Below are 24,460 nucleotides of genomic sequence, written 5' to 3'. Positions count from 1 at the left end.
AGCATCATGAGCACTCAAGGTATCTCCTTGGGAAGCTCTGCCCTAAGCAGCCCATTGTTAGGATTTGTTTTTTCACTTTAGTGCAAAACTTGGCTTCTTCACATATGATTTTGAGCCTTCCCAAGGACCATGAAGACTTGTAGGGAGGTGTTTCTTCCTCCTGTGGTCAGAAGCAACCTCCTTACCTCTTCCTGTTTCAAAGCCTCCATCCACTTGGGGCTGCCCTGTAGGTTGCTGTTTCCTGTCTGAGAAACGACTCTAGCTTCTGCCTCAAAGAATACTGATGCCTAACTTGCTCTTAGCTTAGCGGCTTTTGAAGAAAGCTTCCCTCTCTTGAATCACACCTGCTCACATCTGGGAGAAACCTTGGGTTGTGTTGATGGGGTGGCCCTCCATGAGCCTGCCATTAAATTGGCTCTCAAAATGCAGCATCCACAACAGACATATGTTCTGTCCTGGGAAAAGGAAGGTATTTTCTTTGTTCAATGTGTGTTTGTGGCTTTCCAGGGCTTTTTCTGGCACAGAGATTCAAATCATGGGTGGTTCTCTCTTCTTTTGTCTAATTTTATTGTGCTGTTTTCTCTGCACATAACAACATCTTGCTGTAACGTCCTGTTTATCCTTCAGTGACATGTGTGAACGCGTTTTGGGGGAGTAAATACTCAGCAAGGGTTGTCAGAAACTTGAGCATTTGCTCCTTAATAACCATAGCCAATGAGATGAGTAAAGAAAATCATTTGAAGTCATGAAGGGTTTACTCCCTAGGGAACTCACTGGATCTGGGAAGCCAGTTATTCTTGTTTTTAGTTCCCTTACCTTGTCTGAATCAAAATATAGTATAGATAGTTCCATTATTTGTCACAAGGAGAAGGAGAGCTAGTGTCAATATCCCTATCTTCCATTGGTAATTTTAAATTTTTTCGAAATGGAGTCATGCTCTGTCACCAGGCTGGTGTACAGTGGCGTGATCTCAGCTCACCGAAACCTCTGCCTCCCAGGTTCAAGCAGTTCTCCTCCTTCAGCCTCCTTAGTAGCTGGGACTACAGGCATGCTCCACCATGTCCAGCTAATTTTTGTATTTTTAGTAGAGATGGGGTTTCACCATGTTGGCCAGGATGGTCTCGATCTTTTGACTTCATGATCTGCCTGCCTCGAACTCCCAAAGTTCTGGGATTACAGGTGTGAGCCACCATGCCTGGCCCCATTTGTATTTTATTAGCACTTAAGATCATTGAAATCATCTTGTGAGTATATTTATTAATGTGCTATCTATCCACCAGCCCCCAAGAAGAGAAATTCCATGAGAGCAGAGACCTTGTCTGTCTTACTCACCTTTGTACTCCTGGTGCCAGAACAACACATAACACATAACGACTCATTCAGTGCATCTACATTGCTGGATAAATAAAATCTCTCTGTTCTCTCTGCTGTGGTCTCCTTTGAAGACTGCCTCAGTCCATTGGGCTTGGGTGGTAAGACCACCCAAACCATGGTACCAAGTTGAATTTTAGATCTAGGGGGTATTCTGAATTTAGAGATGAGACAGGGTGGCGTTATGGGAAAAGATGATGAATTTGTGGGATGTCTGGGGTCAGATCTTGGCTCTGCCACTGATTTGTTTTGGGGAACTCTCTGAGGCATAATCTCTGAGGCATAATTTTTAAATCTGTACAGGAAGAATAATAATTACTCCTCTCTCTTTCCCCAAATACACTTTATAATCCTTGGTTGAAGAATGTATGAAAAATGTGTTTACGCATTTGCTCTGCAAACATGGAGGAGTGCAAAAATAATGGCCTTTTTCTTCCTTCTCTTTGCTTCATATAAAGCCAGGTGCCCTGGCCTGCCCCTAGCAGCTCTGCCAGAATTAGGATTTCCTGTGGCTGGCTGCCCTCTTCACAGTGCTACTTTCTCAGCGTGAACTGAGGAATGGATCTCCTTCTAGGATTTCCATCACTGCAATTCCATGATGAAAATGGGGGCAAGGGGATCAGGACCTAGGAAAGTGCCCCCCATTTCTCAGGCCTGGCCCCAGCCCGGGCCACTGGTAAGCACATTGTCACCATGAGTTGTACAATCAAGGGCTGCTTGACGGTGTTTCTCTTCTCCCCAGGCGGCTGTTGAAGAGTGAACTTGGATCATTCATTACAGACTATTTTCAGGTAAGCTGTGTGGATCTGAGCATCTGTCATCATGCATGTGGGGGGATGGGCCTAAAGGGGGTGGCCAGTGCTGTACAGCTGGACATGCCTTCCACAGCCAAAATGACGTATCCCAAGTCCCTGCTGTGTGCTGTGCATCACAGAGGGGCACCAGACACGTGTGTCCCGGCAGCTGATGGAGATCGCAGGCCCATGCAGCTGTCCTCAGGCATTTTGGTCTCAGGACCCCTTTACACTCGTAAAATGCATTGCTTATTTGGGTTATGTCTAACTTTACCATAATAGAAATTAAAACTGAAGAGCTTAAAATAGGTCTTCATTCATTTAAGTAATAAGCCTATTACATACTAGCACAAATTACATTTTTATGTAACAGAACTCTCAGGATAAAATAGTAAGGAGATCTCTGCATTGTCTGGCTTCATAGAAGATACTTGGATTTTTTTTTTTATGGAGTCCCGCTCTTGTTGCCCAGGCTGGAGTGCAGTGGTGTGGTCTTGGCTCACCGCAACCTCCGCCTCCCAGGTTCAAGAGATTCTCCTGCCTCAGCCTTCTGAGTAGCTGGGATTATAGGCATGCGCCACCATGCCTGGCTAATTTTGTATTTATTTATTTATTTTTTTTAGTAGAGACAGAGTTTCTCCATGTTGATCAGGCTGGTCCTGAACTCCCAACCTCAGGTGATCCATCTGCCTCAGCTTCCCAAAGGTGTGAGCTACACGCCCAGCAACAGTTGGATTCTTAACATCTGCTTCACTTTCAATTTGTAATGATATTGCATGTCATATAGTTTTGGGAAAACTCCACGGTAAACTTGTGGAGAATGTAAGAGAAAAACAAATAGATTAGTATTACTGAGAAAATAGTTTTGATCATGGGGATCCCTTGAAAGAGTTTCGATCCCCAAGGGGACCCTGAATCATACCACATCTGGATCCATTGTCTGATCCAGACAATCAGACTTCTCCCCTGTCTATACATTGTTGTTATAAAGCTAGTGAGTTTAAGGTTCCAGGACCAATCAGAGAGTAGTTTCTAATTCACAGACACAAGCTGTTTTTGTCACTAACCAAATGCATATGGTGGAGAGGGAATGGGGAGGTGCTGGGTGACAGGAAGTAACTGGGTGGCACCTTAGTGAAGTCAGAGTCCCCATTCTCACTCATTTGCTGAGTGAGCATACCGTTTCACCTCTCTGTGCCTCAGTTTCCTCATCTATGAAATGGGAATAAAAATATACCTTATAAGGTCATTATATGCTTTATGTGAAATAACACATGTAAAGCCCTCTGTACATAGTGTGTAGGGGGCAGTAGAGGGTAGTGGTCAAGATCGCAGCCTTTAGTGGCAGAGTGCCTGGATTCAATGCCCAGCATAGCCACTTACTAGCTGTCTGACCATGAGCAAGTTGTTTTACCTCTCTGTATTTCCTTTTCTGTGAAACAGCAGTAAGAGGACCAAACCTCATAAGGTTGTTGTGAAGTAAGTTATTTTTAAAAAGTGCTCAGTGACTAGCAGAGACTAAGACAGTAAGAAGTGCTTATTAAATTTATATAAGTGCCTATGTGTTATTCTAAGGTGGAATCCATCTCTTTTAATGGGAAAGTAGCATACAAATGCATAACATCTTGGTTTCAGGTTAGCAATATTATTCTGTATCCAAATAGAGCATACTTTAAGACGGTTTAAAGAGATTTTAGGTTTTGAAAACAGTACAGGCACCCTTTTATCGTTTTTCTTTATGAGATTCAGGAAGCTTAAATTTTTATATGCACTTTGAAAGAATGGCATGTCAGTTACACACACACACACACACGGCCAGCTCTTCTGCATCTGGTCAAACCAACACCCACCAGAATCCTGGAATTCAGTCGGGTCATATGTCTCAGCTGCTTGGGAGACAGCTCCTGTTCAGGGACAGACAAACATAAAGATGAAGAAAGAGATAATTAGTCACAAATGTGAATCATGTCAGTTGCCTTTGACACAAAGGTCAGTCTTGGCCTCACTCTCTTCTCTTGCTGTCTCTACTGATTGATTTTTTAAAAATCTAACTACAGAGAAGTGGTTTTTCAGTCAGTCCTGGAAAAACCTGCTGGGTTGAATTGCCTTCCTCCTTGACATTTAAAAGCTCCATGGTTTGGTGTGGTTTCAATCAGATTTTAAATGTCATTTGTCTTTTGGCGCTGGGGGTTACCCCTAAGACGGGTAGGGAAGGGTGTTTAGGTGGGGACTTGTTTATCTGGGAAGCCCTGAGGTTTTTGGGGGCGGTTAATACTGCTTACAAAGCATGCCAGTTGCTTAAAAACTAATAACCACTTGTCATTTCCTATCGGGAACATAATCAGAGAAGCTGCTTTGTGAATATGGAGTCTCTTGCCAGGGGTGTGGGGTGAGGACTGGTTTTCACAGTTTTAAATAGAAGTTTTCTTTATTTAAGGTGCCGATCTGGAAAGAAGGCTCTCCTAGACACAATTGTTGTTGTTGTTTTAATAGACTTTAAGTGTCATGTGGACACACAGTTTTTTTTTTTTTTTCTTTCTTAGTCTGTTTTGTTCCCCACTCCCTGCAAAGTTTCTGGAACATAATAGATGCTCAGTAAACCTTCTTGGGAAAGAGGGAGTGATTGTCTGCCACCGATAACTGAAATGATTTTAGGTGATATGTGCAATGACATGAAATAACGTTAGGGCTCGTGGTTAGAAAGTGCTCCCCTCTTTTATTTTCCTTTTGCTGTTGGGATTGTGCTAAGGAGTGTCTTGAGTTGCACCATGGCGTCCTCTTCCCTCCTCCAGGACTTACTGATCTCCCTTATTTGAAGAAGAGGGAGCAGTCCTCGAACTTAAGATTTCTTCACATTATTTGGTTGGCCTTGAATTGATCATGTGATTGGCCTTGAATTGATCAATAGGTCATGGATACCTGGTTTTGTTTGAGATATATTTTTGTGCATGTATGTGTACGTGTATGTGCACGTATATGTATGTGCACGTATATGAATGTGTATATATTTATTACACTTAGTATAAATGATGTTGCTATGGTTTCTGTTTTAAACATAGTTACATGTATAAAAAGTGGATTGATTTCAGAAAAATAGCATGCAAAGAATAATCGTGTAGGTGGCCCTGTCTCTAGCTGTAGTCATGCAGATGGGCCAAGAGAGACTCAGGTTTGGAAAGCCCATTGCCAGGCACAGGTTAAAAATAGGCTGGCTTCAAGCCATTCACTTTACGGAAGAAATCTCTGTATGAGGAGGCACGTCCCAGAGGGAAGCCTTGTTAGAGGGGAGCTTAGCCTTCACATTCAGCTGTCAGATGTTGTGTCAGGAGGGAAAGTCAGAGGGGACTCCAGAGAGTGTGTTCCTCCAGTAAGGAGGCAGAAGGAAGGCCTGGAGATAGATGAGGAATGGAACCTAGGGGTGGACGGGCAAGTCATCAAAACCATGGATGTGGCTGTCGTGGAAGGTGAAAGATGGGCTTCCTGGGTGCAGGGCTCTGCAATGCAGAGGCTTAGATGGCCACGCCCAGGCATCTGCATTCAGCAGTCAAGTCTGTCTCCTCACCCTGACCCCCAACTCTGAGCTTGCCACTGGTACAGCCCTCTCTGTGGCTCTGCTTTTAAGAGTGAACATTCCCATTTTATATGCTGAGAGACTTAACACAGAATGTTCTCAGTGGGAAATAATGAAAATGACTCCAGGTGAGGCCAAGAGAAAGCAGGTAGAAAAATCGTGCTTATCTCATGTCTGCACACAGAGAAGACAGGCTGCGTGATCTGCAGAAGCCCAGATAGATGTCCATCAGGCACTGACTGGAAAAGTCTCTGACATTTCCAGTATTGATTTTTTTCCTTTCCCTCTGTTTTGAATTGTGCCCAGATGGAAATTGGAGTTTCCTAGAGAAACACTATATGCTAGTGACGGCTCTGAGGGATAATTGGTTTCTTGTAATTTTTGAAACTGATGATATGAAACATTCTGCATTTTCTTATTGCCTAATTAGGTATCTTGGTGGTTCAGGGCATGGGGGTGTTTGCAGATAATACTTTCTGCCATTCTGCATCTACTGGCTTTGTGGTGTGTTAGGAGTTTTTCCCCCAAGCCCAGAAGTTCAATTCCTTTAGTTGGAACTGGAGTTTTGCTTGATACAGAAACTCAGGCTAGAGTTGGTAGCTTTGAATGGGTTAATACTAGGAAGAGAGGAAACCTAGCTACCACAATTATCAATAGGTGATGGATACCTGGTAGTGTTTGAGATATATTTGTGTGCATGTATGTGTATGTGTGTGTGCATGTATATGCATGCGTATATATTTATTTTTCCATTTGCTGCTCATATCTGCAAGAGTCCCAGGAGGCCAGTTTCCCCTAGAGTTTACAGCATATGGCAGAGAGCCGAAGAAGTATAGCATTAACTGTAGACCTGAATGGATGGCACAGACTTTAAATCAGGCCCAGAAAAAACAATTATACTTTGTGGGGACAAAGATAGGACTTCTGAGGATTCCTGGCAAGCTGGATGGAGAGAGGATCAAGAGTGGTGAAGGTAACTTTTGTGATTTCTAAATCCAAATCGAGGAAGAGAGAAAAGTTTCAGCTGTTCTTTGATCAACTGGACAGGCTTCTCTAACAAGCAGGACTCCCAAAATGGAAAAAGAGCTAACTGGGTGAACAGAGAGTAGTAAGAGGAATTCCACATAGGCTCTGCTTTGAAGGTAAAATTGGGGCCTATCTACATGGGGGACTTTGAACAAGTGCAGCAGGGATCTGGTGCAAAGACAGAGGAGAAGTTATGTTTTTTAGGTGAGTGGTCATTAGAGGTTGCATTTTTTTATTCAGCCAGTACCTAGAGCAGAACAGCGTTCTGGAATCTGTAAGCTTTGGGGTGGCCAAGAAGCTCTCATTGGCTGCCGTGAGGGGTGAGAATGAGGTGGAGCCAGAATGGGGGCTTTGAGAAGCACCCCTGGGTGACTTGGGCTACTCCCTGTGGGGCTTGCTGCCAGCCAGTGATCACCTCTCACTGGCTTTGCCATTCTTAATCTCCTTAGCAATTATTTGAATTTTGTGCAATTAGTTGAATATTTTGATTGTACTTTCATCATACTTTATCAGGCTCTGTGGCAAAAATAGATCTTTAAATTGATGACCACAGATCTTAATGTAATTGAGACAAAGATGAAAATCAATAGGCTCCCAGAAATGGAAAATCTTTAGCCTCATTGGACTCAGGTTACTGCACATCAGTTGTGGAAGAAAGGAATCCATGGGTACCAAAGGCTGAAAATCTATCGCCCAAAGATGAGCTCCAAAGATAAGGTGTAATTAGGGATTTTATAATCCTTGCAAGCTCTGTGGGGACAGAATTCCTCCTAAATCATGTAAGTGTGGTATTCTACATGAGTCTGTATTTGCAGAAACTCATTATGTATGGAATTCGGTGATTTGTTGTAGACAAGGAAGGAATGGCAGGAGCCAGGCTTAGGGCATTGATGGTGGAAGCTTAAAAGGTAGGAGCAGATGCTGGAAACAACATAGTATTACAATAGTGAAAAAACTCAGTGATTCAGTGGGCATGAGAAGTAGAAACTGAGTTGGAAGTGGTGGGAAATTTTTGTTCAATATGGAAAGCAATAAGATGACTTTCCCTGATGCTCTTTAAGAGCTGTAAGGAGCACAGAATTAATAATGGTAATGACAGCTAACATTTTCAAGCACATATATGCTGGGCATTGTTCGAAGCTGGAGGTTCTCAAAGTATGGTCCCCAAAGCAGGAGCTTCAGTATCAACTAGGAATCTGTTAGAGAAGCAAATTCTAACTGAATCAGAAACTCTGGGGTTGGGGCCCAAGCACTCTGTGTTTTGATGAGTTACGCATGATTGTGAGATGTTCGCAGGTCTGGGAATGTTTTAAGCATTTCTCCTGGGCTAACTCATTTATTCCTCCTGATGACTGATGAGGATGATTGTTATTATGTATCCCCCTTTTATAGATGCTGCCACTGAGGCTCAGAGATGGGGTTGTCTAAGATACAAATACATATAGCTAGTAAATGGTGGTGCAAAGACCCAGCCCAGGTCATCTAGCCACAGCAGAAGAAACTCTTGGATTATATTTAAAATGCCCTTAAGGAATCCCCGGGGGGTAAAAAAGCCACCCAGGCGGGAGGAGTTCCAGGGTTACTTTATTTGTGATTGTTTTTGTTTTGAGTGTTCAGCAAATCAGACATGGACTGTCTTCCTGCTTCCTTATAAACGTAACCTTTTTAAAGCCCCAAGTCACCCTTTAATTATGGCTGAAATGGTGCTAAATGACGAATTGGCATCAGCACTGAGTTTCTACTTCAGTCTCCATCTGGGGACTTCTTGTGGGTCTCATCACACCCACACATACCAACATTGGCTTATTAGGAAGTCTTGGGGCCTAGGAGTAAGTTGTGTTTGTAAGACTTTGTTGTTTATCTAGGAAGGCATCCAAGTTCACAGGAGATATAGACATCATTAGAGGTGATGGCTGGCCTTTCATAGTCACAGAGGGAAAATAAAATGGAAGTGGCCTATGATTTCCTGCCCTGGGTTTATGCCAACAACAGGAACCTTCTAAGACATTGATATCACCAGAAGCGAACGTCTGGAGTGAAAATGGTTAACACAGGTTCTGGGGAGGCAGAGCAACACAGCTGCCACCCCTCTGGGGTAGGAAAGAACATCTCATCTGAGAATGGAATCCACTTGAGTGCCAGGAATTCCCTTGCTAGATGTTGAATGTGGATAGTCCAGGGGAAGACCCAGCTGGGTGGAGGCCCTGTGGCGGAACGTGGGTCCATGGCCTGAGATTGCCGAGCCAACTGCCCCAGGATCTGAATCTGTACTGGATCCCATCTGCTTTCTTCTCTGGGCAAGGACATAAGAAACCTAAGGCAGGAGAGCATGATGTCTAAAAGCACCAGCCCTCCTGCCAGTAGGTCTGGGTTCTAATCCTTGTTAGAACACTTATTGGCTGTGTGCCCTCAGCCTTGTTACTTAGCCTCTCTGATCCTCAGTTTTCTTCATAGTAATCCAGGTGAAATCATGGGACCTACTTCATAAAGTTAATGTGGTTGGTAAGTGAGATGATGTATACAGAGTGCCTGGTTACATAGTGAGTAGTCAACAAGTGATAAGTATTTGTATCTTAGTACTTTTATTACTATTGCTAAAGTAAACTAGTATATAATAGAGGAAAGATATAGGCTTTGGATTCTAGACCAACCTTGGTGCCAAGTCTGGCCTCACATTTGCTAGTTGCTTCTTTGAGCCTCAAATTCTTTATTTGTGAAAAGTGGATAGGTTGTGGCAGAAGTAAAATGTGATAATGCAGGAAAAGACTGTCAGACACTGCCTGGTACCGAGTAAAAACCAATAACTGACTCTACTGACCTTACTGCCATTGTCGTCTCTACTAAGTCATTAAAAGTGATGGTAGTTAGCAGCCTTAGCATTTACAGATTTCCTGCTTCCTGGTCTGTATGGAAAGTTCTTCCTGCTGGGAAGATGGAGTTCTCCCTGTACCCAGCCCTCTTGGTTACCCATCTCATCTGGGTCCCTCCCACCGGGTTGGGAAGGTACCTGCTTGGCAGGAGGCGTGCATCATTGGTAGCCCCACACCACCCACAGCCACCCTCTGCTCTGTTCTGCCCACCCACTCCAGAACCTGCCCTCTGCGATGACCCAGGAGAAGCTGGGTCTTTGGCGTCCACTGAAGATTTGGCTTTCCCCAAACATCTTGTTTACATTTTCCCTAGCTAAGCCTCATTTTTCTGTTTGTAGCCTGTTTTTCTATGTCTTAGGAAAAATAGATATGTCAGCTGTTTTTCACTTCCGTCTCCTCTGTCACTTCATTATAGTGTGACTTTGACTGTGTCCAAGTTCATTTAGGGGGTAAGGAGAGGATGCATTAAGTAACAATGGGCCCAGTTCCAAGTCCCAAGTCACTTCCTGGGTGGCTACTCTTTAGTAACTACTTTTGGCTTAGTGTTCCACCTGGGGAGGTGGTGGGTTGGTGCCATCAGGCAAGGAGTGGGACAAGAGAAACTTGGGTCTTCTCCAGCCCTGTTACCATACAGCTCCATCACTCCAGCTCAGCAGCTAGCAAATGCTCAGAAGCTTCTGGAGTCAGGGATTCATCAGGGTATGGGAATACTGTGAGGTGAGGTCCAGGAAGACTGGACACTTAGGAAGGACAAACAATGCAAGATGGCCACCTGAGTTAAGGCTGGGTTTTGCCCCACCTTCAACCCATTTGAGCAGGCTTAAGCTCCACAGATGTCATGTTGGCATATTCTTAGGTGAAGTGACAGGGTGAGCTTCATAATTTGCAGAGCCCAGTGCAGAAGAAATGTGTCTACTCAGAATTCTGTGCAAGGACTCCTGAATGCCATTCTTCTCACCACTAATGTCAACACTGGTGTCACTGGCTTCTTCTAAAATCACTCTACTAACCAGACTGGCATGGGGATGCCAATCTCCCCTTCCCATAGGCCTGCCACCGCAGCTCATAGTAGGCAGGTAACCCTAAGAGATTGCATGTCTGCACTGATCACTCTTGGTATCTAGATGGATGGTGAGTAAGAGGTCTCCACTGAGTCAGCAGCAACTGCACTACAGCACTGGCAGTCCAGGGAGTGCAGGAGGGCTGGCACTACGCCTCTCCCCAAGATGCTGCAGGGTGCATGCCCGGCCCTGACTCTCCCTGTACTGGTGCAGAGGCGCCCACCCACGTGACCCTGTCAGCACCTTGGGAGTAGGGTGACGTTGGTGGTGGAGCCCAGGCGCTAGGGTGAGGTGTAGGTGCCTGAAAATCCCTCTTGAGGAGATGGTGAGGCGGCAGGACTATGTGTGAGCTGAGGCGTCAGACCCCAGTGTATGTTCTGTTATCCCTTCACACTTCACTTATGAAACACAAATTCAAAGATAAAAATACTGAGAGTCAAAGATGGCAACTGCGGAGAACCCAATCGCAAGTGAGGGCTTTCAGAGTATTAGGCCCTTAAGAATGCAAGACCCTTTGGGGCCCAAATTCCCATAGAGGAGACTTGGGGCTCAGTTTGAGACCCATCAGCAAAGCTGGAAGGTGCAGCGTGAATGGGGCATGAATGAATGGGCACAGCTCCATTGGGTGGATGGTGGTGGTTCCCCAGTGAAGAGGGGCCTGGGCTTGGCTAATCCAAGGGATCCTTACTCTAATAGTGTGTGCTGAATAAAAGGTGAGTAGTGGAGAGACTGAGCCTCACTCTCATGTCTTTTACTGGAATTTTGGAGAGGGAGGCCCCACTTATAGCTTCAGTTTATACAACTATAAGATAAGAGCAAAATTAAGAGTTTCCTGGGGGCAGGGGGTGATATAAGGATTTCCAAGATGCCTTAGCCTGCTGGAAAATGGAAATTGATCCACTAAATATCATCAAAATGTATGTGACCAATAGATTTTGACCATAGGACCAGGGAGAGGAGAGAATATCTAGGTGATTCTTAAGGCCCCTTCTAACCTCAAGTTTGTGTTTCTCTTATTTTGATCTAAGCTATAGAATTTCCATGCCGTGTACTGTGAGAAGTTTTAAAAGAATATTTTCTATATCATTTCCCCATAATATAGGAATAACTACTTTTCCTTGAAAATATATATAAAAGATTGTTTTTCTAATGTCTCCTTGAAGGGAGAAGACCTAGAAAGGGGAAGAAAGGAAAATCCAGGCCATGTTTTGAGGTTTATTCCTTAAGGATAGGGACAATGTAATTTTCAAATGATTTTCTAATTCAAATGAAGAAAATGGCAACAAACTTAGAGACCCTATAGCCCTTATTCCTCTTAAAAATATTCTGTCTTTTATCTTGGCTTCTTAAAAATAAAAAATGATCTTTATCACTAAAATAGTCAGCATATATTAGGTATCTGCTATGTTCTAGGTACAATACCAGGAGCCAAGGGTGCTAACTTAAATAAGACATGACCCGCACTCCTAATTACCTACAATTCTAACTAATGAATGGTTTGAATTAATTTTTGTTAACTCATGCTATCACCTGGACTAGGTTTTATTTCCGTCAATGCCTCAGTTCCCCCTAACCTCCTCCCATGTAGATAATTATAGCACTAGAACAAAATGGTGAAAATTGCATCACAGAGGCGATCTCTATTACCTCTATAGGTGCACCTCAGAAATGTGAAATTAGGGAGAGTTAGGGAAGTTGTTTTAGTAGAAGCCTGGAACATCAGTGTTGACACTAGAGGTACTGAGAAGAATGGCATTCAGGAGCCCGTGCATAGAACGCTAACGGGACGATATGAGAACCTCACCTGGGCTAGGTGAAAGGGAATGACCAGCATAGACTGCCGGGCACCGTTGAGATTTGTGCTCAGAAGCATTCAGGTGGAGTGGCTGCCATCTGAACACACCTCCACAGACCACTCATGTCCAGCTCAGCTGTCACAAGATGTTGATTTGGTGCTGGGGTATTTTCTTGCTTTCTGACCCAGAAAGTCTTGCCATGACCCAGCCGCCGGGATTCACGCACTTGGCTGGAAGCTGAAGAACAGGTTAGGGCCTTGCCTTTACTGCCTGTGTGTTTCATAATCCTTTGTGAGGAATTGCTTTTTTTTTTTTCTTTAACAAAGTTGGTGTATTCCTATATGGTGTCACTGTAACTTTGATTTGGGGTTCTATCTGTCATCTTGAAACTACATGGTGGCCGGGTGCAGTGGCTTACGCCTGTAATCCCAGCACTTTGGGAGACCAAGGCTGACGGATCACTTGAGGCCATAAGTTCGAGACCAGCCCAGCCAACATGGTAAAATCCTGTCTCTACTAAAAAAGTACAAAAATTAGCCAGGAGTGGTGGTGGGCACCTGAAATCCCATCTACTTGGCAGGCTAAGGTGGGAGAATTGCGTGAACCTGGGAGAGGCGGAGGTTGTAGTGAGCCAAGATCCCATTACTGCTCTCCAGCCTGGGTGACAAATGAAGACTCTGTCCCAAAAAAGAACTACATGATGGCCAATTACTTTTTCAAATTAGGTCTTATTTTGTAAATCTTAATAGGATTATGGATTTGGTATATGTGCACCCATCACAAAAAGGGGATAGGACCTTTGATAAAATATTCTATTAGTACATTTTATAAAGGCCTATTCACTACTGACTTTTGGCCTCCCACTGCTTTTGTGAAGAAGTTGGGCTGAGATAGCAGCTATTACTATTGCTACCACCAGTGCTGACTACTACGGACATAAAATGCTGTGTGTATGTGTTTATAATGATTCATGTGTTTGTAATGATTATAATGAAGAATGTTGTGGTACTTCTAGTATCATGCCATTTTACAGATGAGGAGCTTGAGACTCGGGGAAATTAAATACAAAATCACACAGCTAGGATGTAGCTGAGCTGGAACTTGAACTGATACCCAAGTTCTTTCCACTCTGCTCCATATGCTTCTTTTGTCATTGTAATAGGGTCGTAGGGTTTTACAAAGGAGAAGGCTAAAGAATGCATTAGATCCTTTGGTAAGATACATATCACTTTTGCCCCTGCCTCTCCCATAAGCATAGGCCTTAGTAATCTAATAATGTGATATGAGTGTAGAGACACCAGCCTGTCACTGATCTCTGAGCTATTGTGACTCACGGAGAGGCTGCTACATGTCTTAGGGGACCAGCTATAGCCTTTCAAGGGAAGGAAGGGGTCTGGGTAGGAAGACTCGCTGGAAGGCAGCAAAGCAGAGTAGAAAGAACGTGGCTTATAGAGCCAGGAAGACCAGGTCTGTCTCCCTTGGGCAAGTCTCTTCACTGACCATCAGTAAAGTGAGGACAGTAGCACCAACTTGATAGGATTGAATTAAACGAGATGAAGGATATAAAGCATATGATATAGACAGCAAACCCAACGATTGTTAGTTGCAGTTGCAAAAGGACTTTACTTTCTCTTTACACAATTTCCCATGCACACATTCATTGACAGATGCATATTCACTGCTGCTTAAGATTTTGCATGCAGTCTCTTTCATGCTAGTGTGAGAAACTAAATTTATCTCTTTTTTTAAAAAAAAAAATATGTTATTTCTGCATAGTGTCCCATTGCCTCAGTGCTCCCTTTTGTGAATTTAGATCACTAAGGGCCTCTAGGACACTGGGTGTCAACAATGCCGAATTCATCCAAGCTTGTGTCATGCCTCTTCCCTGGTCTGAGGGATGAGGTTGGCGGTTCGGTTTGCCTCTTACCTCACTTGCTCTTTTGCCGTGGGAAGTCTCACTGTCTTCTCCTGAAGGCTTGGCATTCCAAGAGGACAAAACGCTTAAACTCAGACGCTAGAACAGAAGTGCCCAGAGCTTTGTGCCCTTGCCCACTGGAAGTGGAAGAGGGTTCCTCACTCACGCTCTGGAGTTGCCCAAACTCTTATGTTCTTTCTTCTCTTTTGGCAGAACCAGCTTCTTGCAAAAGGACTGTTCTTTGTGGAGGAGAAGATCAAGCTGTGTGAAGGCAAGTACAAGACAGCCCTGGTAGATTAGGGCCCCTGTGACTCAGCCTTTGATGTCGGGACAGCTGAGATGGTTCTGTCCAGAAACGGCAGGCTCCAAGTGAGTGATTCACTCTGTCCGTTTCCTCCCCACCTAGGCAGCAGCACTTTCATTTCAGTCAGCTGCTCACAGCAGTGCAAGTCAGAACTGTGTTTCCAAAAAATGTAGTGGGATGGGGTGGTTTCTTTGCAGACCTCATTAAGGGTTTTTTGTTTTGTTTTGTTTGTTTGTTTGTTTTGAGACAGAGTCTCGCTCTGTTGCCCAGGCTGGAGTGCAGTAGTGCATCCTCAGCTCACCACAACGTCCTGGGTTCAATAGATTCTCCTGCCTCAGCCTCCCAAGTAGCCGGGATTATAGGCGTGTGCCACCACACCTGGCTAATTTTTGTATTTTTAGTAGAGACGGGATTTCTCCGTATAGGTCAGGCTGGTCTTGAACTCCTGACCTAAGGTGCTTCGCCTGCCTTGGCCTCCCAAAGTGCTGGGATCACTGGTGTGAGCCACTGCTCCTGGCCTTAAGGTGTTTTTTTTTAATGGTATGTAGGGTGGTTGTCTCCTTTGAAGGTACAAGTTAAGCTATTTCCTACAGGTCTTTGTAATATTTCTGGGGAGTCACAGAAGAGAGGAGTCCTGTCCATTCGTGGGGACATTAGGCTAAGCAGGTACTCACTCAAAAGGGTATGATTTGATAGACGAAGGGAAATTTCCTGATCTTAGATTTTAAAGTCCAACTGACAGGATAGAAAGTAACAGAATAAAGATGGAAACAGATTCCAAAGGCAAGAATTGGGCAAACCCATGGCTCTACCAAGGGCTACTCTTAGCTCCCACAAAGTAGGGCTTGGTCTTAGCTTGCCACCTGCTTCTTGGATGACTTTTGGTTAGTTATTAGCTCCTCCCAGTCTCAGCTTTTGTCATATTTGAAGTGATAAATTGGGGTGAGGGACTGCAGGGAAGGTAAGGCACATGAGTGACGGAACGCACACAGCAGGCATATATACCAAACCCTTTCTGTTTTTTCTGCTCCAGCCTAATGACCCATAGATCAAACTGACTTCCAGATCCAGACTTACTAGGTGCGTCATGTCATCATCATCGTGTTTCATCCCACTCCCTGGGAAAGACACTAGTGTGTCCAGGGAAGGGGCTCCTAGAAAGACAAAGCAGGAAGGAAAATGAGAAACTGATGCTGGAAAGCTCCAACCTCTGGCACACAGTCAACGCTTACCAAGCCTTGGAAAGAATAGAGGTTAGAAATTAACCTCTGCACATTTGAGAGTTGGCTGAACCTGTAGCCATTCTTCCCTTGAATACATCTATGCTGCGATTTTTTTTCAACCTTATAAGTACCCAGTAACCCAAGGCCTTTAGAAAAAAATTTTTTAACTGTGGGTTTTAAAAAAAACCCACACGACATAAATGTATCCTCTTTACAGTTTCAGCACATTTGCAGTGGAGTCCTGTTAATTATATTCACATTGCTGCGTAACACCTCTAGAACTTTATATTGCAAAATGGAGACTCCATGTCCATTCAACAACTCCCCATTGGCCCCTTTCTTCAGCCCCTGACAACCACTATCCTACTTTTTGTATCCATGCTTTTGACTATTCTAGGCATCTTACAAGTGGAATCATACAGTATTTTTCCTTTTGCGACTGCCTAGTTTCATTCGGCATAAGGTCCTCAAATTCATGTTGTAGCACGTGACAGGATTCCCTTCTTATTTTAAGGTGAATATTCCATTATATGTGTTTGCTACATTTGCTTTATCCTCTCATGTGTCAAAGGAAGGGGTTTATTTTTAGGTGACTTGCTTTGACCAGGAATTTAGTGGCTCTTTTGCTTTTTTGTGAGACAGAGTTTCACTTCTGTGGCCCAGTCTGGAGTACAGTGGAGCGATCTTGGCTCACTGCAACCTCTGCCTCCCGGGTTCAAGCGATTCCCATGGCTCAGCCTCTTGAGTAGCTGGGATCATAGACACGTGGCACCACGCCTGGCTAATTTTTGTATTTTTAGTAGAGGTTTCACCATGTTGGCCAGGCTGGTCTCGCCTCCTGACCTCAAGTGATCCACCCATCTTGGCCTCCCAAAGCACTGGGATTACAGGCGTGAGCCACTGCGCCCAGCCCTCTTTTGTATTTTGGAGTCAGGCTAGTACAAAAATGTGGACGACAACTGCCTGGTAAAGGGAGGGAAAAGAAACATTGTCCCTGGCCACATTAATTGTATGTATGTTATCCAGGGAGTTATTACAAGCTCCTGGAAACGTGGAAAAACAGCTCTGTGAAAAGGATACCAAATAAAACCAGAGGTTCAAGTGCCCTTAAAAGGGGAAGTTGAATGTCTCTTACCAAGTAACCCTCATCATAGATAGACTCAGAGTGAAAACTCAGAAATGAGCTAGACAGGATGAACAAAGTTCATCAAAGATTCTGTGCCCCTGCCCTGGCGTGGCCTGAGGACACCAGGCCCGGGGTATTCTCTGAGTTTCTTCTAGCCCTAGAGTTCTGGGTGTTGGGGCCTTTTCTGTACAGTGAATGGGCATGGGGGTGGGGCAACCTGTAAGGGACTTTGCTATCTTCAACCAGGCATCTCTACTTTTTAATTTTCTGTGTTCAAACTCCAAGAAAAATTTTGTTCGGATAAAAGAATTCTCTTGCTATCAAATAAAGTTGGAAAACAATTAATATGATCTGTCCAGTCACTGAACAGACTCCTCTTTGTTGACATCTCTGCTTAGGTACTCACATGTCTATGTAGACACACCCCTCGTTGACTGCTGCAGAAAAGGCAGGTGGCCGTTCATATCCACATGTTGCTCTTTTGTGGGCAGAAGACACCATGTTAACTTCAGTAACCTTTCTAGGGCCTTAGTGACCTTGACTCTTAGGAAGTTTCTTATACTTATCTATACACTCCTGGTGACCTAAACTGATGTGATACATCAGAGGGCAGATTTATAAGACAGTCATCTAGAACCGTCCATCCAACCCCCTTTATTTTTTCAGGGAGCTAAGTCCTTGACTTACGGGGTGTTTCTGGATGGGAAGGCAGCTGTGTTCTTTACCTCTTTCTCCCCCAGGGCTACCCTGTTTCTGTGTCTGTGTCTGTCTGATGTTCTTCTCTGAACACTTTCCAAAACCGCCATTACTCTCTGAAGTTTGCAGCCAGCAATTAGACCTGGGTTCTCAGGAGGCGTCTTACTGCTGCTGGGTTGCAGGGTTACCTCGTGTGCCAATGAGCTTCCTGTATTGGCATTGAAAGGGGGAGTAAGTAGGTACCAGTGCTGACCTGCAAGATTCTCTCTCCTTCCCCTCCTTCAGATCAAAACGGCTTCTGCTTGTCTTGGTTGTGGAAGGTTTAAGATAAAGGACATCAACAAAGAAGCTGGAGTAACTTTTTGCCCTTTGGGGTACATTATCCAGGTGCTGGAGTTCACCTTGGTTTTGGGAACCAGGATGACTTAACATGTGAGACGGTCCTTTTGGACTTCCCCTTCCTCTCCCTGCAGTAAAATAGCATAGCCTACAGTTGAAAGAGCGTGACGATTGCTTCCATCAAATGTTTATTTGATTACCTACCATGAGACAGTACTTTGCTAGGTGCAACTAGAAAGATAAACAGAAGTAGGTTAGGCAAAGAAGGGAAAGAAAGAGCAGTCAAGGCAAAAGGGCTAGCATGTGCAAAGGCCCTGTGGCACGAGAGAGCAGGGTGACTGCAAGAAGGTCAATTACAGTCCAAAGGCCGACAGGAATACAGAAGAGGATCAAGGCCCAGGAGGAGGAGGCGGATTCTCCTGGGCTGTGTAGAACGTGTTGTTGAGGTTTTCTTTATCCTAGGAGCAAAGGAAAATGTTCATGCTAACTATTAAGTCCTGTTCTACACTGTCCCATATTTGGGTTACATTTGAACCTCCCTTCACTCACCAGCTCCAGCATCTACAAAAACCTGTATGCTTGGCACTTTCCATCCATTCATGCAAAGATTTTAAAAGATTGATTTATTGATGTGTCTGGCACCACACTAAGCACTAGCAATATAGTGATGAGCAAGACAGATGGGGCCCCATTCCCACTCCCACTCCAGCGTCGAGACAGAGAAGAAGTGAATAAGCCGTTCCAGTAAAGTGTGATCAGTGCTTTGCACAGGAAAGTTGAGGGTGCCCTGGATTTGCATTTTCCCCCTGTGTATTTCGCCCTGACCTTTCAAAATCTGCATGTCTTTGGACCTGCTGGCTTCTAGTCATGCCCTTGTTCTATTCTCTCTCCCAAACCACTGTTTTTATTGCCCATTAAATTAATAGACAGGAGGCGCCAAATGAATCTTTCAAGATTTATTCAGTGGAACTGGCAGTGTCTTGCCAAATGCTTCTCTCAGTGTCTAATCTTGGCTGACCCACTTTCTCTGCCTGGGATGAGCAGAGGCAGTGACCAATATCAGCTCTGATATCTAGGTCATTAAACAGCAACCGCCATGCAGGCTTCTCTCTGCCCGGGCCGGTCTTTCCTGGAGGTGCAGAGTTCCTCGCACCGCCTTCCGATGGCATCAGGTGACCTGTGCGCTCCAGCCTGGGCTAGCAGGGACACTTGGCCATAGCTTAGGCTTCCTGATCCTAGGGGTGAGTAGGGACAGGAGCAGGAGGCAGGGGCTGTGTTTTGCAGATGGCCTTTTCAGAGAAGCTGCCCTTCCAGTTACTGTAAAAGAAGTGGGTGGAGGGAACAGTTTCCAGGTCCTCTTTCTGCCTCTCTCCACTGACAGCTGAAACCCAGAATAAAGCCAGTGTCTTAATGAGTAAGAAAACAAAACATTATATAACTGTGCACACGATCTTCCTGGATTAGGTTGGTCAAGAGCATGGTTTCTGGAATCTCAGCTATGCCTTTGAGCTGTGTGTCTTTGGGGCAGTTAGTTGGCCTCTCTGAGCCTGTAAAGCGGGGGTATTACATTCTAGTCTTGAGATATCTTATGGATAAGTAAACTAGCATAGTGCTGGATAATGTTGTAACCATTGATGTGATCACAATTACGACATGATTTTAAGATCTCAGCTCCCTTTTCTGGATTGGAGGATGGAAAGGCACATTTGCGTATTTTCAGTTGAGTTTTCCCACCTGGTCCTACATTTACTATAGTAACACCTTGTAGACCAAATGTAGATCAAATGTAAGCAATGCGCTCTCTTCCCTCCCCACACTTAATGCTGCACCTCCCATTCAGAGTCTTACTAGTGAAGATTAGTAAGCTTAGGTTGCTTATTAGTAAGACCAGTGAGTTAGGATCAATACATGCATCCATGTGAGACTGAATATATTTCTGCTCTGAGAATTTCTGTTGATCTTGGCCTGGAATAAAGATCCTGTAGCATCACACCTGCTCTCTGGACTTTAATATCTCCTGGCTGCAAGTTTTAGCATGTGCAACTTTACATTTTATGTGGAAGTGTCTTCAGGGCTTTCCTACAAGTAATAAGTTCTTTTCTTTCTCCCTCCCCTCCCATCTTCTCGCCCTCTTGTAGGTGAAAATCGCATTGAGGTTCTGGCTGAAGTCTGGGACCACTTCTTCACTGAGACTCTCCCTACCCTGCAAGCAATATTTTATCCAGTTCAGGTCAGTCTCACTGGGGGACTCTTCTGCCATCCTCAGCAATCTGTCTTCTCTCTTGGCTTTTGCGGCCTGGGGGCTCCTGGTGACTGGGAGAAAACTTGGAAACTGGGCACTTGCATTGGTTAAGGAGTTTAGAAATCTTTTAAGGGCTCTCCGGTTCTATATTTAGTACCTAACTTCAAGGGAAGAAGAGTGCCTCCGTAACTAGCAATTTGTAGGCTCTAGTTACCCTCTTGGTTTTGAGTATGTCTTTATATTCTTGGAGTGGTTTGTTTTTCTTAGTTTGCAGAAGTAGAGAAGATGGGGGGAGGGTGATTTCTTGTTTCTTTTTTCTCTCCCCTGCCTCTTTCTTTTTTCTTTTTCTTTCTTTCTTTTTTTTTTTTTTTTGAAAGTATAATTTTAAAGCAAGTTTTCTGTTGCCCTCAAATCATGAAAAAGGAGTAACATTCCATGCCCTCTGTAAGGGATGCCATGTGATTTAGGAGGAAGAACACTGGACTAGGAATCTATAGACTTAGATTCCAGAGTGTGGGTTTGGGCAGAGCCATTTATCTTCTGTGAGCATAGCTCCATCTTATCTCCTGCAAAACGAGGAATTTAGAGTAAAATATGAATGACATCTCTAGTATTCTTCTTCTGTGACCTCCACTCCTACTCTTTGTGTTGATATCCTTGCCCCTCCTTTCTGTAGAGCTAATATCATGTGACACCATGATGATCACTGCCAGGTCAGCACCATCCCAAAGGGAGGTTGACCTATAGATGTTCCTCTCCAAAATACATGTCTCTCTCACTTAAGCTGCAGTGTGCTCACCCTTCTACTCCTCCCACTGGGATTGAGGCTTTGTATATAATTAGGTAGTATTGAATTGTGGTATGCAGAGGAACACAGCCATTAGCAATGGGTAGAATTACCTTATGCCAGAGGTCAAGGCCCACGTGGATTGTTTGGTCTGAACAGTGTTTTAAAGAAATTTTGAATTGTTTAAAACATATGTCAAATATTTAAAACCTGGGAGGTTATGCTTATAGATTCCACTTCCCATGTTAGGTCTACCCCATAACACTTCCGGTAAGATAGTACAGATAGAAGGCTCTGTCCTGTAGCCTGCAGAAACCTTTCCCTCCCTTGCAATAGTCACTCATCAGCCAGCAGTGAGTCCTCCCTCAGAACGCTAGACACAGGGATAAGGTTGCCAGGTTAAGCAATAAAGATACAGGATGTTGGCTGGGGACGGTGGCTCACACCTGTAACCCAGCACTTTGGGAGGCTGAGGTGGGTAGATCACTTGAGCTCAGGAGTTTGAGGCCAGGCTGGGCAACATGATGAAAACCCATCTATTAAAAAAAATTAGCTGGGCATGGTGGCATGTGTCTGTAGTCTCAGGTACTAGGGAGGCTGAAGTAGGAGGATCACTTGAGCCCAGGAGATCGAAGCTGCAGTGAGCCAAGATTGCACCACTGCTCTACAACCTCAGTGACAGAGCAAAACCCTGTCTCAAAATAAATGAATAAAAAATACAGGATGTTGAGTTATATTTGAATTGCATATATAAACAAATAATACAATATTTGGGACATATTTATACTGAAAAACCCTTCAAATGGGCATCCTGTGTTTTATCCGGCAAGCCTACTAGAGAGGGCGTGTGCAGAAGAGGCCTGGATTCATAAGTGAACAAAGGGGCACGTTGAATCAGTATCTGGCACCTCCTGTGTTTAAAGGCAAACTGAACCAGACCCAAGGCAGCAACTTGGAACCACCATTTCGAGGGGCACTGGGTCTCTCTTCCAGCCATTGGTGTAGGGAACTCTGGGGTGCAGGTGTCCAGATGGTTCTAGAATGGAGAATGCAGGATCTGGGTGGACATGGCTCCAGTATAGTCAAGAAGGCAAAGGTTGGGGTTGGGGGGAGGGTGCTAGTCTTTAAAGCTCAGAGCCAGGCAGGAGCCCAGACATGTGGGTCTAAGGATATCTCTGTTTTACTCTTCTTGAAAGATGGTAAGATCTGGCAGCAATTAATATTGCCCACATTCACCTCCTCACTCCTCAGTGGCTGACTTGAATTTTGCTTCTCTTCTCCAGTTTGCCGTGGCCCCCACCTTGCTGCCTTCTCTTTCCCTGCCAGCTCCTGAGGCCGTTCCCATGTGCTAACCCTGCTTTATTCAATTAGCCGAGTTGGGTATGGGTGAGATGTACCCGCCCCAGTTCAGATTGTGGACAGGAAATATTCCAGGGAAGTAGGGAATATCTGTAGCAAATGGGCATGAAAGGTATACAGGATACCCACAAGGAGGCAAATTGTGCCTCCTTCCTCCTTTTTGTTCTCAGCTGATCCAAGTCCACATGTTTATAGTTTTGTTGGACTGTATGCACTTAGGTTTTACTTTTTCTCTGTGCTTAGCCTAGAGAAACTGGATGGCATTTGGGTAACAGGGATATGCTCTGCTGTTTTTGGGGGGGGACATAGGTTGTGAGGAGACTGGCTTGGTTTTACTAGGCTTTCCCCCTCGCCCCAACCCTAAAACAAGAAAAGCCAGTTCTGGATTAGTATGAATTCCTTCTCTGATTCATTGTGGGCCAAAGAGATGGCTAAGGACTTGTAACAAGCCAGTGCTCTGGTTAATGGCCCCAAATGATCCTCTAAGAAAGCAATGATTAACTTGTTTATGTGGCAGGTTGGTATAAACCGGGTACCCCACACCCTCCCTCAAAAGTATTTTCTGCCTGCATCAAAGGCCAGATTCTGCATACAGAAAAGGCCTTTATGGGTTGGGAACCAGCAAGGAGTTCTCAAGATAAAGCTCCCCTCCACTGCCCATGCTGAGGAGGGATTTAGGTATTGAGAGACTGGGATATTGGAGCTAGTTCTGACATAAATGGTGGTGGCATGTTGCTGTCCTCAGCCCAGTTCAACCTGCCTTTAAACACAGAAGGCACTATGTACTGATTCAACATGCCCCGCTGGTCACTTATAAATCCAGGCCTTTTCTTCTGAGTGTGTAATGTTTAACCGTGGGCTTAGAAGCCCCAAAGGCAAAATCGGTCATGTTCTCCATGTGAGTGCTGTAACTACCCACGCCCAGTCTAGACCCAAATGACTACAGGTATTTCATGTGAAGAAGGAATGGCAACAGAATAATCTGGGGAAGAAATGAGGGAGGGGGAGCAGCAGCAAAGAGGAACAGAGTGGTTCATAGCATGACCTGCAGAGTGAGCTCATGACTGTGTTCATCTGTTTGTGTTGCTGTAAAGGAACACCCGAGACTGGGTAATTTATAAAGAGAAGAGGCTTGTTTGGCTTATGGTTCTGCAGGCTGAACAAGAAGTGTAGTTGCCAACATCTGCTCCGGGTGAGGCCACAGCAAGCTTTCACTCATGGCAGAAGGCAATGGGAGAGCCGGTGTATCACACGACAAGATGTGGAGGAGGTGCCAGACTTTTAAAAATGATTAGCTCTCTAACATTAATAGAGTGAAAACTCACTAAAGAGTGAGAGCTCACTCATTACCAAGGGGAGGACACCAAGCTATTCTTGAGGGATCTACCCCCATGACTCAAATGCCTCCTACCAGGCCCCGCCTCCAACAATTTCAACATGAGGTTTGGAGGGGACAAATATCTAAGCCACATTATTCTGTTCCTGGTACTCCAAATCTCATGTCCTTCTCACATCGCAAAATATTATCATCTCTGCCCAGTAGTCCCCTAAAGTCTTAGCTCATTCCAGCATCAGCTAATTAAAAGTTCAAAATCTCATCTGAGACTCAAGGCAAGTTCCTTGAGCTTGTAAAATCAAGAACAAGTTATTTACTTCCAAGATACAGTGGTGGCACAGGCATTGGGTAAACATTCCCATTCCAAAAGGGAGAATTTGGCCAAAAGAAAGGGACAGGAGGCCCCACTTGAGTCTGAAACGCATCAGGGCAGACATTAAATCTTAAACCTCCAAAATAATCTTTGACCCCGTGCCCCAGATCCAGGGCACACTGGATGCAAAGGATGGCTCCCAAGGCCCTGGGCAGTTCTGCCTCTGTGGCTTTGAAGGGCAGCCTCTGGGGCTGCTCTCACAGATTGGAGTTGAGTACCTGTGGTTTTTCCAGGCTCAGGGTACAAGCTGGTGGCTCTACCCTTCTTGAGT

The 24,460-nt window shown here is 44.6% G+C and overlaps 1 protein-coding gene across 9 annotated transcripts in view; it reads left to right on the top strand.

Moving 5' to 3' along the window:
- PRR5L (proline rich 5 like) overlaps positions 1-24,460 on the top strand; it is a 95,275-nt gene that overhangs the window by 47,678 nt on the left and 23,137 nt on the right. For all 9 annotated transcript variants that reach the window (XM_017530499.2, XM_017530496.2, XM_037739244.1 and 6 more), the window contains 3 exons: positions 2,114-2,162; positions 14,618-14,675; positions 20,231-20,322. In XM_017530499.2, coding sequence (XP_017385988.1) covers positions 2,114-2,162; positions 14,618-14,675; positions 20,231-20,322 — 199 coding nt within the window. The remainder of the gene's footprint in view (positions 1-2,113; positions 2,163-14,617; positions 14,676-20,230; positions 20,323-24,460) is intronic.

Source organism: Cebus imitator, unplaced genomic scaffold, assembly GCF_001604975.1.
Source record: "Cebus imitator isolate Cc_AM_T3 unplaced genomic scaffold, Cebus_imitator-1.0 Scaffold66, whole genome shotgun sequence".
Classification (NCBI taxonomy): Eukaryota; Metazoa; Chordata; class Mammalia; order Primates; family Cebidae; genus Cebus; species Cebus imitator.
This window is presented reverse-complemented; position numbering and strand designations above follow the sequence as displayed.